This window comes from Choloepus didactylus, chromosome 2 (assembly GCF_015220235.1).
Source record: "Choloepus didactylus isolate mChoDid1 chromosome 2, mChoDid1.pri, whole genome shotgun sequence".
NCBI classification, from domain to species: Eukaryota; Metazoa; Chordata; class Mammalia; order Pilosa; family Megalonychidae; genus Choloepus; species Choloepus didactylus.
The window spans coordinates 156,754,727-156,768,718 of NC_051308.1; the positions used below are offsets into that span (position 1 = coordinate 156,754,727).

General features: G+C 40.1%; 1 protein-coding gene across 1 annotated transcript in view; it reads right to left on the bottom strand.

Moving 5' to 3' along the window:
• Positions 1 to 7,589, bottom strand: part of CLCA2 (chloride channel accessory 2) — a 43,076-nt gene extending 35,487 nt beyond the window's left edge. Inside the window, exons 1-3 of the mRNA XM_037816059.1 lie at positions 7,404 to 7,589; positions 6,443 to 6,580; positions 1,950 to 2,100 (exon numbers count right to left, since the gene is read on the bottom strand). Coding sequence (XP_037671987.1) covers positions 1,950 to 2,100; positions 6,443 to 6,580; positions 7,404 to 7,589 — 475 coding nt within the window. The remainder of the gene's footprint in view (positions 1 to 1,949; positions 2,101 to 6,442; positions 6,581 to 7,403) is intronic.
• Between the last annotated feature and the right edge of the window lie 6,403 nt (positions 7,590 to 13,992).

The window sequence follows — 13,992 nt, forward strand, 5'->3', positions numbered from 1 at the left end:
ACAGGCCTATATATTTGGGGTTTGGGAAAAGATGGAAAGAAGTATATCTGAGCAAACAAAGTTTTCCTCTTTTTCAGTCTATGTTGTCCAAGCACGTCTGCTTTTATCTTGTGTATAATTCTCCTATTTAGAACAATGTTTAAAGTCCCAGGACAGGGAGGGAGACAGGAGCAAAAAAGATCATAGGCCTTCCTCTCCAGGCTGGATTGTCCTTTCTCATTTATTTTATCCCTGATTTGCCAAGTTTATGCACATCCCCAACCCCTAGTTCATGGAAAACTCCATGCACGATATCAAATACTCTCTAACTTAATGTCTTCCTCTCTAAATCTTGCATTTCCTTCAAAGTTCAAATCAAAACTTACCTCTCCACCATAAAACTTTCCAGACCAGCTCCCTCCCAAAGTGCCCTTTTCTTTTTTCAGAATTCTTTTAAGTTCTGGGAACCCAGGCAGTGTTTGATGTGTTGACGCAGTCTGTGGCATATTGTGCAATTTTTGATCCCGAGACAAGGGAAGGGAAGGGAACAGTCCATGTTGAAAGTGTTAAGGAAAAGTTTGTGCCTACTCATGGAATTTTGAAGTGCCAAAGAAGTCAAGTGCTTGTGCAGAAATTATCAGCATGCTGTGATTGCCAGGAAAAAATTTTTTATAGAGTTTTATAAAGTGTCTTCTAAAGTGCATATTTTAATGTCACTCCACTTCTTGCTAGCTGTTCAGAGGATAACAAAATCTGCATAGATTTAAATGGGATTAGAAATGAAAACATCATTTGTAATGCATTACTGTATGTTAAAATCAAAAACAAAAAATTAAGAATGGGATGGTGAGCCTCTGACCTTCTGATATTTCCTTGTTATAGTTTCTCCCTCTGATCTCATTCACTAAATACTCGTCTCTTCTAGGGAAGATGGTGGCTGTGGCTTTCTCTCCAAAACTCCAGCATCCATATCCAGCCCAAGGCTGGGCCTTTCCATCTGAATGGTCTGTTGTTCCTCACAATTAACTTGCCTTGAAACCAGAGTTGTGGGTTTCCCCTTTAAACAGATCCCTTCTATTTCTAACAAGATCAACTTGATGCATTCCTTAACACTGCCCACACTCACCCCTTGCATTGCACTGGGTAGCAGTTCAGACCTCTGTTTCTCTTGTTTTCCTTCTGGAATATCTCTCATCACTTAGTGTTTTTAGGATCAAATAAGATAACATTTGAAATGCAAACAGCACAGCACCTGGTAGGTAGGAAATTCTCCTTGTAATCATTCTCTCTCCTGGCCTCTCCTGGCCTTCCCATTCTCTCTGACTCCACTCTTCTAGTGATTCCCTGATATCCAGTTTCTTCCCCACTGATCTGAGGGAGCCAGATTATTCATGCAGCCAGAATAATCTTAAAACACTGCTTTGATGTTGTCACTATTGTGGTTATAATCCTTCAGGAGTAATTTGCCAATTTGGGCAGCTGAGGCTCTCCATCCACCTGACCGCCAAGTGCATTTCAGCATTTTCTCCCAACACTTCACTTGACTACACTCAGTCTCTCTGCACCAGTCAGTGGGGTCTACTGCTCCCCGTCTTTCAGATACGGCTTGGATTCTTCTGTTGCCACAGTTTCGTTCACATGCTTCCCACTGTTCTCTCCCCTCTTGCCATTTATCAAAATAATATTCAGCCCTGAAGATCCTCTGGGAGCCCTTTTCTAACCACCCTCAGCTCAAAATGGCCTCTCCTTTCACTGCATTCTTATGGCACTCACTGCCTGGGTCACTAATCTAGTGCTTTCCTCTTTCTGGCTCATTTTGTTCCTCATCTTTTCATGGACATGTTGCCCATCTCCCCACCGAAATGGCAAGTCTCTGGTAGTTGTCAGATTCTGTTGGTCCCTTTTAGTGCCAAGCACAGAAAATTGTAAATAGCACCATCAATGGTTATTTCTTGATTGATTGCACTTACCTCGTGATCCATAGCCAGCTGTTAAGTTACCATTTAGTAGGAAGTTAGGTGTGAAATGAATGTACTTCCCCTCTTTTCCACACCCTCTATACTGTAGGGTGTATGGATCATCTCCATGTGCCCCATACCAGTCAGCCACTATGACATTTGCCTAAATTAAAAGAAATGCCTTGTAATACTCTCTATCTCAACTAGGACATTGGTGGTACAACTGCACACATTTGTTAAAACGCTTTGAACTGTATTCTTAACATCTGCATATTTTGCTGCATTTAATTGTACTCCAATTTAAAACCAGATTTTTTTTTTTTTAATGCCTTGTAAATGGAGTTTACAATGCACTCAGTCAGATATCAATGAAATTCTTTGGCTCCTTCAAAAACTATATTTTAAAAGCTTAGCAAATTTCCACTGAGCTTCATTGTTTCTCTTTGACCTTCCCATTTTTCCAGAATAAAATATTTTCAAAAATCAATGTTATAAAATTGTGACATTATAAAACACTATAAACTCTAATAAAAATATTTGAAGAAATTTTAAGATAATTTATACATAATTTAGAACTGTGCTTCTAAAAAAGGTTATGGCCTTTTGGGAACAACTTTCTGTGGGTTATCTCAACAGTGCAAGACAGCAGGATCTTTTTTTTTTTTTTCCTTTTCCTTCCCATAACCACTCAGATAAACAAAACAATCATTCTGATGAAACTATGTTTCATCTTGCACTCTGACCATTTAAATTAATGCTGTTAAAAAGACAGTATTTCAGATTAAGTCCCAAACTAAATATATATTCAAATAACCATCAAGGCATTAGTATTTTATGTATAACATTATTTTATATATAACATTGTTTCATTCATTTTTAGGAGGCAACATGGCATGTTTGTTCAGCACCTGCCCCTAGAAGTTAAGTATGTCATTAAATTAAAGAAAAAGAAAGAAAGAAAAGGCTGATTCTGAAAAAATAAATCTAATATGATCCCATATATATATTGTCCTAGTTTGCTAATGCTGCAGAATGCAAAACACCAGAGATGGATAGGCTTTTATAAAACGGGGGTTTATTTCACTACACAATTACAGTCTTAAGGCCACAAAGCGTCCAAGGTAACACATCAGCAATCGGGTACCCTCACCGGAGGATGGCCAATGGCCTCCGGAAAACCTCTGTTAGCTAGGAAGGCAGCTGGCATCTGCTCCAAAGCTCCGGCCTCAAAACGGCTTTCTCCCAGGACGTTCCTCTCTAGCAAGCTTGCTCCTCTTCAAAACATCACTCCCAGCTGCACTCTCTTTTCTCTCTTTGAGTCAGCTCATTTATATAGCTCCACCAATCAAGGCCTACCCCAAATGGGTAGGGCCACGCCTCCATGGGAACATCTCATCAAAATTATCTCCCACAGCTGGGTGGGGCACACTCCAAGCAAATCTAACCAACACTGAAACTTCTGCCCCACTCAAGACTACAAAGATAATGGCATTTGGGGGACACAATACACTCAAACCGGCACATATATAAAATTTTCACTGTATGTGTGTATGTTTTGTGGATGAGTGTGTGCCACTGAGAAGCAGAGGAAGATAAGATTTTCATTTTTATTTTCCATATTTCTACATTGTTTGAATTTTTGTGATGAACATGAATTAATTTTATGATAATTAACAATGAATATATTTGTTTTTATAAAGATAAGGATTCAAGCCACAGGCTTTGCAAGGCAACACCTACAAATAAGGCTACAGATGTATATAGTCCTCACTTGGACAAAAACTCATTCCCATGCCTGTAAATTTGTCCTGAAGCAAAAAGGAAAAAATGACCCTCCATAGGATGGAATACTCCGAGGCTGTTTGAGGTTACAGTCCACTGTATAGCCTGTAGTATTATAGCACTTGTCTACTTTTCATAACTTTCCTCCCCATTTCTCCCCCCATTTCTACCTACATTAGGCTGTAAATTCACAAGGACAGGAGACACCTTGTTTGTCCTTGCATCTTCTGCAGTGCCTAGAATGACCCATGTACATGATGATCACTCACCGTTTCCTTAATTGACATTATGAAGGTTAAAGGAATTGGCATCCAACAGACATATGAACAGAATTCAATGACTTCCTTCACCCTTTCTGTTCAGTCATTTCTCGTGTTTTAAAAGTTATCTCCCTCTCTTCCATTAAAGGATCAGGAGCACTATCTTTGCAAACCCAGTTTTGGTGTTGGTCGTGTCCAGTAATTTTTTGTTCCACTGAAGCCTAAATTAATTAATGGAATCTCTGTAGATACTTAGAGAAAACATAGACTAGTGAAAACGCATGGGTTTTGGAATAAAAAAAGACAGGGATTGAAATCATGGCCTTGTAATTTACTAGCAGTCTGACTTGGGCCAAAGTTTTTACCTCATTTGAACCTCAGTTTCTTAATATTTGATAAGGGCATCTAACCTTGAGGGTGCATGAGAATTAAGTGAGATAATATATATAAAATTCCTGGCACATAGTTGATGTTTAAGAAACACAAGCTATCCTTTCAGTTTATCCCAGTTCCCTTACCTACTTTATTCCCATCCCCAAGCACTGACAGATGATTTTATCTGGTCATAAATCAGATACTTTTAGGAGTCTTTTTAATTTCTTCAGGGTGCTGGAATGCCTATCTAGACCACTATACCATTTAATGTCCGAGAGAGAGCTGATGTTTAAAACAATCTCTGGAATGCAGGGGTATTGGCCTACCCCACCTCGATGGTTGCTAACATGACCACAGACATAGGGGACTGGTGGTTTGATGGGTTGAGCCCTCTACCATAGGTTTTACCCTTGGGAAGACGGTTGCTGTAAAGGAGAGGCTAGGCCTCCCTATAATTGTGCCTAAGAGCCTCCTCCCAAATGCCTCTTTGTTGCTCAGATGTGGCCCTCTCTCTCTAGCTAAGCCAACTTGAAAGGTGAAATCACTGCCCTCCCCCCTACGTGGGATCAGACACCCAGGGGAGTGAATCTCCCTGGCAACGTGGAATATGACTCCCAGGTAGAAATGTAGACCCGGCATCGTGGGACGGAGAACATCTTCTTGATCAAAAGGGGGATGTGAAAGGAAATGAAATAAGCTTCAGTGGCAGAGAGATTCCAAAAGGAGCCAAGAGGTCACTCTGGTGGGCACTCTTACGCACAATTTAGACAACCCTTTTTAGGTTCTAAAGAATTGGGGTAGCTGGTGGTGGATACCTGAAACTATCAAACTACAACCCAGAACCCATGAATCTTGAAGACAATTGTATAAAAATGTAGCTTATGAGGGGTGACAATGAGATTGGGAAAGCCATAAGGACCACAGTCCACTTTGTCTAGTTTATGGATGGATGAGTAGAAAAATAGGGGAAGGAAACAAACAAACAGACAAAGGTACCCAGTGTTCTTTTTTACTTTAATTGTTCTTTTTCATTTTAATTATTATTCTTGTTATTTTTGTGTGTGTGCTAATGATGGTGTCAGGGATTGATTTAGGTGATGAATGTACAACTATGTAATGGTACTGTGAACAATCGAATATACGATTTGTTTTGTATGACTGCATGGTATGTGAATATATCTCAATAAAATGAAGATTAAAAAAATAAAAAAAATAAATAAAACAATCTCTGGGAATTTTGTACCAAATGACACAAAAAAGGTCTCCTACCATTCTGTTTGAGCATTGTTGAAACCCTGATCTGAGTTCTACCCAATGCCTCTGCTCCTGGCCCTTCTAGGAGCTGTGGTGGGCTTTTTGTTCACAGTAAATGATAAAAGTCATTGATCAAATGTATTTAACATTATTTACACACTGCACACCAGTACACACCAGGCATTAGCATGGATGCTTAACCACAATCTGTAGTTTACCAGAGTCCTTTGGGGTTAAGTTCTTTTTGGTTGGGAAAGAAAAGGGAGCCACCCATTTTCTCTAATCCTCCCTCTCCCACACACACATACGTTTCTTGCTTCCCTCTTCTCTCTTGACCTCTCTAAAACAGCGCCCTGGACTTGGACTAATGTGAGATTCTGCTCATTTACACTCTGGCATGAGAGGATGGTTATATTTTTATATGTGCAGGTTGCTTACATTTCTATATGAACATACATGTTTTCTGCTCTTAACAAGATGGTAAATGAAAATAGTCCTGATTGGAATTATTTCCCTTTACAGCTCACAGGCAGTAGGATAAAAGTAATTTTTGGTCCTCAATCAAAAATTTCAGAAAGGACCATGTAAGTTACAAAATAAAGAGCTATGGAGGGAGGCTACTTGAGCAATGACATTTTACTTATTTTTTACTCCATAATTTGCACTCATTTATTTTATTTCCATATATTTGGTGGACAACAGTCTGCCAAGTAATATTATTTGTGCATTTACATCAATAATTCATTTTTGCTTAAGTTCTTAGTTTTAAAGAGAATATAGTATATTTTAGTTTTTCCCCAGTTAGGCTCATTTAATAGAATCCTGAATTCTTACCTTTTCATACGATTCTTGTTTTACTTTGCTGTAATTATTAGCTTTCCATGTGGCAGGTATTAAAATCTTTACATTTCTGAAAAACACTCTCCTCTTGGTAGCATTAAATAGGTAAAAAGAAGCTTCAGTTATCATTTCCTATAACCAAACAAACAAAAAGTTCATCAGTTGTAAGTCTTTACATTTTTGTTTTCTGATATACTTGAATGAGTAGTAGCAGAAATACTGAAAATATTTTGAAGGAGGCCAGTTCTTTAAAAGAATGCATTAGATTTTGGGAAAATTTAGGAGTAAAATAAATGCACTTGAAACGGTTATCTGGGAGAGATTTTAGGACACTAAGTGTGTGTCTGGGCTTGCCTACATAATTTCCCAATTTTATGAAAGGCTTTTAAGTCTTTACCACACAAATCCTATTCATGTCACACCTGTGGGCATGTTTAAGACCACACCTTATGATGATACTGATTTCACTAAAGCAACCCCAAAAGGAGGCTCTTAAGTAATGGTGTTATGATCTTCCCTTACCATGTTAAAGCTAAAATAGTCAATTTGACAGAATGTTCAGATGGAAATAAATAATTTTGCTCTCCCTTTCTGTCTGGGAATTCTCACCCTCAGGGAGAATTCCAACAACATGATTTTAATAAGCACTATCATGCTTATTCAACAGTCAAGCATCTGGTCTTTTTTGCCAGAATGGGTTGGCATTTTTTAAGTTGCTACCTCAAAAACAGTCATGTAGGAAAATCAAATCTAGTAACTAACAGAGAAAAGGGCTAGATCAACTTTTGGTGAGCTGAGACTACCCAATACTAGATGAACAAATGGGCCTGAGCTAAGAAATGCTGGTCTTTCTATTGCTCAACTACAAACCAGGCAGAATACTCAGCTTTTTAAAGAAGGCTACAGTTCTCTTCTAATTGGGTAATGGTATTGGTATGATATTACCTCCACTCACCTTAATATTCGGAATGAGGTTCTGATCCTCAGATACATGTGGGTTGACTGCAACGAGTAATCCATCATACCCATTGTCTTGAAGCTGTACTCCCTCTCCCAGGAGTAGAAGTTCTGGATTTAGGGCAACCAGGAGAGTCACAAACTTCAGGCAGCAAACAGGACCTGTGTTATCCCTGCGGATCATGTCGTAGCGAAGGCTTGGGTTTTCTCACACTGACCCTGCTGGGCACATTATGCCAGGCTGTCAATGGGAAAGCAGATCGTTTCTTCCCGAACTTAAAATATTTAGAACTTATGATGAAGGAGGTTTCTTCTTTGCAAAATCCAGGGTGGATCTACCTGGGACCTGCCTCTACAAGTCCTTTTTCTCTAGGCAATACCATACTTGCCTGTTGTATGGCTGAGCTTCCTCCTGAATCATGGTTGAGCAAGAAATCTTACTCATTTTATACCTTCTCAGCAGAAGGAAGAGAGAAACTAAGACAAAAGAAGCTTGAAAGTGGGAGGCCTGAGTGGCTGGGCTGGAAATCAGAGTATCTGGATTGTTCAATCCACTTTCAGTAAAAGCACAGAAATCCAGTGATTTTCCTCTCCTCATCCTCAACAACCTCCTCCATCAGGCAGTGCAACCTCTTCCCTACTGCACTCAAGTCGTTGTTTGTTTTAAGATTCCCTTTGCCTGTTTATTTTGGAGATTTGGAAATCCATCCTGCAGTCCTGTCCCTCGGGCACTTGGGGAAAGTAGTCTGGCCGAGCTCTCAGCTGATTTCTGGAGGGAAGGTGTCAGATATCCCCCAGGGAGGACAGGTGCCAGGAAGCTGGATACCTGTCAGGGCACAGAGGCCTTTCCCTCTGGCCTCCCTGCCTTTTCTTTTTGGTCCAGGGAGAAGAATGGATTTCTCTTTCAGCAACTCTCTCTATTTTCCATTTCCCCAGTATTTATCACAGGCTCTGATATATAGAACCAGATTAATAATCCCTGATATTTATGCAATGATTTAGAGTTTACAGGTTAACCCATTTAAATGTCAATTCCCTGATGTAGGTATAACTTTAATTCCATTTTTCAAATGAAGAAACTGAGTTTCAGAAAGATTATGAAAATTAGCCAATGGGGGAGGAACTAACATTTATCGAGTGATGACTTTTATTATGCTTATTTTACAGGTGAGAAAACTAAGGCTTGGAAAAATCTAAGTATTTTGGTCAAGGCTGTCCAAATACTAGCATAGTGCTAGAATGATATCTTGTGTCTGACTCACTCCAAATTCCAGCTTTTCACTATATCATGTTCTCTTTCAGTTATCAAATTATCCTAGGAACTCTCTTTCCCTCCTATCTCTGGATATAAGAACTCCACACAGAGTGAAAGCTACTGTGAAACTATGTGTAAAATTAAGGGAAAAGATTTATTCACCAGGTCAGGAGTCCACAGCAAGCAAATCATGAGACTTGTGGCCATCTCCACACTCTTCCCTGCCATGGACCCCGTGCTGGTATGAATGTATTATGTCCCCCAAAACACCATTATCTTTGATGTAATCTTGTGTGGGTGGACATATCAGTGTTGATTAGATTGTAATTCTTTGAGATGTGCCCCACCCAACTGTGGGTGATGACTTTGGTTGGATAGTTTCCATGGAGGTGTTGCCCTGCCCATTCAGGGTGGGTCTGAATTAAATTACTGGAGCACTGTATAAGCTCAGACAAAAGGAGCAAGCTGCTACAGCCAAGAGGGACACTTTGAAGAAAGCACAGGAGCTGCAGATGAGAGACAGTTTGAAGACGGCCGTTGAAAGCAGACTCTTACTCTGGAGAAGCTAAGAGAGGACAAATACCCAAGTACAACTAAGAGTGACATTTTTGAGGAACTGCAGCCTAGAGAGGAACATACTGGGAGAAAGCCATTTTGAAACCAGAACTTTGGAGCAGACACCAGCCACGTGCCTTCCCAGCTAACAGAGGTTCTCTGGACACCGTTGGCCACCCTCCAGTGAAGGTACCTGATTGTTGGTGCATTACCTTGGACACTTTATGGACTGAAGACTGTAACTGTGTAAGCAAATAAACCCCCATATTAGTTTGGGTTCTCTAGGGAAACAGAATCAATGAGAGATATCTATGAATATAAGATTTATAAAAGTGACTCACGCAACCGTGGGTATGCACAAGTCCAAATTCTGTAGGGCAGTCAGCAAACTGGCAACTCCAATGAAGATGTTTGATGAACTCCTCAGGAAATGAGCTGGCAACTTCGACAAACTCCTCAGGAAATGCTTTGCTGGTCAGCTGAAGTGAAGGTCCTCTATCTGTCTCACTTAAAAGTCTTCAACTGATTGATTGGATTAAATCCAGCCAACTGCATTCTCCTATTGTGGAAGACACGCTCTTTGTTGAGTCATCAGTCACAGCTGCAGCCAATTGACTGATGATTTAATAAACCAGACTATTGGTTTATTAACCAGCCACAAACATCCTCGCAGCAATCGTTAGTCCAATGCTTGCTTGACCAGACAGCTGGGTACTATTACCTGGCCAAGTTGACACACGAACATAATCATCACACCTCCCTTACAAAAGCCAATCCATTTCTGGTGTTTTGCATTCCAGCAGCATTAGCAAACTAGAACAGACCCCATCCCTGAATTTTTCTGGGAAGGGGAGGGTAATAGGCAGGATAGAATCTGTCCCTAAAGCCAAAACGGATTCTACCAAGAGTAAGTATTTTTGTCTGCTTTACTGGTCATCTTTAGGGCTGGTAAGATGTCATTCTTTTTCCCCAAAAGGTTGAAGTCTTTGGAACCAGGGTTTTACCCCCTGTCTTTGCCCTGGCCAAATGGATAACAGTAAGGGACAGTATTTATCCAGCACATACCAGTGCAGGCATTTTGCTTATTTACAGTAATCTCCAAACATTTTATGAGGTAGGTATCATTACCATCTCCATTTTACGGATGAGGAAACTGGGGCATAAATGTTCAGCAAGATGGGGAAAATAATATCTATCTATAGGGTTACTGAGAGAATTAAATTATTAGTTAATATATTAAAATGTATAGAATAGCACCTAGCATATAGTAAGCAATACACAAATGTTAGCTATCATTATTACTACTACTGTCAGCTGACTTACATAGCCCTCCCTCTCTCCCTTCCTTCCTCCCATGAATATTCATCGAATATTAACTCAATGCACTGTGGTGGGCATCAGAGATAGTGATCAAGTTTCAGTTCCTGCCCTGCAAGGAAAGAGAGAGGGATATACCCGATGTTATATAAGGGTAAGCACTGGGACATCTAAACCAGGTTCAAGAGGGGGCCACATAGGGAAGATTTTCCAAAGGAAGTGACATCTAACCTGAGACAAAAGGGATGAGCAGGAGTTAACAAAGAGAAAGGGGTGAGAATGACACTAGAAAGGGTTAATGGCAAAAGCCTGGAGATGAAAGACTGTGTTGGGAAAATTCAAGAAACTAGAAATAAAGCATAAGAGCTACAATGTTGAGGGATTTTGAGAATTTTTCTCTTGCTGTTCCCTCTGCTTGAAACTTCTCTTTCTTCTTCTCGCCTGCTTTTCCTTCAAATTCCAGCTCTGTCCTGAAAGCATGCACTGACCTCTCTACCCCTATGTCATGCTTTCATAGCATCAGATATTGCACCTTTGAAGCATGATCATGGTTACAATGTCACATTTACTTGTGCAATTGGCTAGCTGCTTCCTCTGAAGGATATCTGAGAGAAGGGGGCTGTGTCTCTTTTTATTCACTATATGCCCTAGCTCAATAAATTCTCAATAAGTATTTGTTGAATGAATGAATGAATGAATCAAGTCAGGAGAAGTAATTAAAAGCCAGACCACAAAGGAGACCTGGATTGTAATGTGGAAATGCTTTTACCCTCATTCTTCCCTAGGAGGTATCTTTACTGTTTGGGGCAGTGTTTTAGTTTCCTAGACTGCTCAAGTAAATACCATGAAATGATTTGGCTTAAACAATGGGAATTTATTTGCTTATGGTTTTGAGGCCATGAAAAGGTCCAAATCAAGGCATTTTCCAGATGATGCTTTCTCCTCAGGGGCTGTGGCGTTCTGGGTCTGGCTGCCGGTGATCCTTGGTTCCTCTGTCACATAGCAAGGCACATGGTAGCATCTCCTGGTCTCTCCCTTCTCTTCCAGGTTCCATTTCAGCTTCTTGCTTCCATGGCTTTCTCCCTCTCTGAATTTCATTCTCTTATAAAGGACTCCAGTAATAGGATTAGGACCCATCCTGATTGAAATGAATTGCACCTTAACTGAAGTAGCCTCGTTAAAAGGTCCTGCTTAATGAGTTCACACCCACAGGAATGGATTACGTTTAGGAACATGTTTTTCTGGGTACATACAGCTTCAAATCACCATAGGCAGTTTCTGTCATGCTCCCCTATTGACCAACAGCCCTTGGATATTGGGGACCCTCTTGGGTGTGTAGGGGAATGGCATGCCACTCGTCACCAAAGTTGCTTACCTACAGCTCAGATGGCAGCCTAGCTATCTTATCTTCTGGATCTGATTCCCAACTGTGAGTTTTTTCACTTGCTCACCTGTGTCTACAGGAATGGAAGGCCAGAGGTGGGGCAACCCCAAAGTCTCTGCCTGCAACTGTGACTCATTAAGTAGAACAATTCACTGTATTTCCCTTTCTTTGTCAGTTTATTTTCTTATGAAATCTCTTGTGATTTTATGAAAAAAAAAAATCATTCTCATTAGCAAAACAATACATTCAAAAATTTAACTCCTGTAAGAGTAGCTTTTTGAAAACAAGACAGAGTTCCTTCTCCTTGCCCCCAATTTATATAAGTTGTTCACTAGCTGAGGAGGTAATTGAGAACTGACTTCCAGTTCTCTTTCCGCATGTTTCAGTCAATGATTGCAATAGCTTCCTTACAAGGTGAGAGCGGAGAACATTGGCTAGAGAGTGCATGCAGATTTATGAAGAACAGTCAAAAGTAAACTACCATGTCTAACTTCATTTGGGCTAAAACCTGAACAAGTACACTCAGGCCTTGCTTACAGTGGGTTGGGAGTCAGGCCTGACAGCCTCTCCTGTCTGCTTTATGGCACCTTGCTTTTAGAACTCAATCCCCAGGCCTGGACACTTTTCTGAGCTCCACTTTCATTATCTGTCCCTTACGAGATTTCCAGGAGCTGACTCATTCTCTGACAGTGCCTTGGATATCACATTCAAACTCCAAAACCTTTTCCCACAAGCTCTGTCCTGACCTACTCTTCAGAACCCTTTCTGTTCTCAGAAACGAGGCCCAGTGTTGCCTTTGGGGATAGACCAGTGAAGATCTTTTCTTACTACCTTCCCCTCTTTCCAAGCTGACTGTAGGCTTGGAGCTATATGTACCGCAGCTATTTACAATGGAGCTATTTACAATGGAGCTATTTACAATGGGTATCCACCCATTGTAAATAAGATCTCTTCTAGATGTTACTTCAGTTAAGGTGTGGCCCAGATGAATCAGGTTGGGTTTTAATCCGTATTATTGGATTAAAGTATAAGTAGAGTGAAAGTCAAACAGAGAAAAAAAAAAACAGAGAGAGCAGCCAGAAGCTGAAAGTCAACGGAACCTGGAAGAGAAAGTCAACGGAAACTGGAAGAGTGGCCGCTGTGTGCATTGCCATGTGATAGAAAAACCAAGGACCCAAGATCACTGGCAATCAGCCCCAGAATGCCTCAGTCTTTTGAGAGAAAGCAGTGCCTTGATGATGCCTTGATTATGGACTTCTTTAGGTTCAAAACTATGAGATAATAAATTCCCATTGTTTAAAATAACCCATTGCATGGTATTTGCTTCAGCAGCCAGGAAACTAAAACATTGATCCTACAGAAAATAAAAAAAGGTTTGAAGAAAACTGACATGACTGAATGACTTAAAAGTCATTCCTGGGAATGACAGACTGTCTGCTTCTTATACAGTGTAACTTTAGCCAACAAAAATGACAATTTATTCTATCATTAAAAAAAAATTCCATATGGTAATATATACATAGATTTTATGATGTCTGAGAAAAAATGTATTACCTGAAGTGAAGAAAAATAGGAATACAATTTTAAGTGCTTATTTTAATGTTGCATGAATGCTAGGAATCTGCTCTGCTTTTATCTGCTTTCAAGAACATAAGAGCTATCCAGTTTCAGTAACTGAAGAATTTAAAGCACTTCTTTGTTCATTGCTAAGTCCACAGTTCAACCTAGCCCCAGAAGGCCTCTCTGTGTCTTTCTCTTCATGGAGTCTGCTAGTACAGACCTATGGTCAAAGTAAATAAAACGTCCTATTTGTGTGAGAGAAGTCAGAGCTCTGACATCTTGAGGCATCAAAGAAACTTTTGGATTATTTCCTCTTGGCCTTTTGTTTCAACTCTCCCTCAATTCCAGTTAGAAGAGGAAAGTATAGTTCACTCAGTGGTTAGAGAACAAAGCTTATGGGCCACTTTAGTTTATGCAATGTTTATGAAATAAAACAAAGTAGGTATGAGGCAAATTGTAAAGACCAAGAATTTTGGTACATTTCATGTCTCCCTTATCCCATTTTCTTCAGGTTTA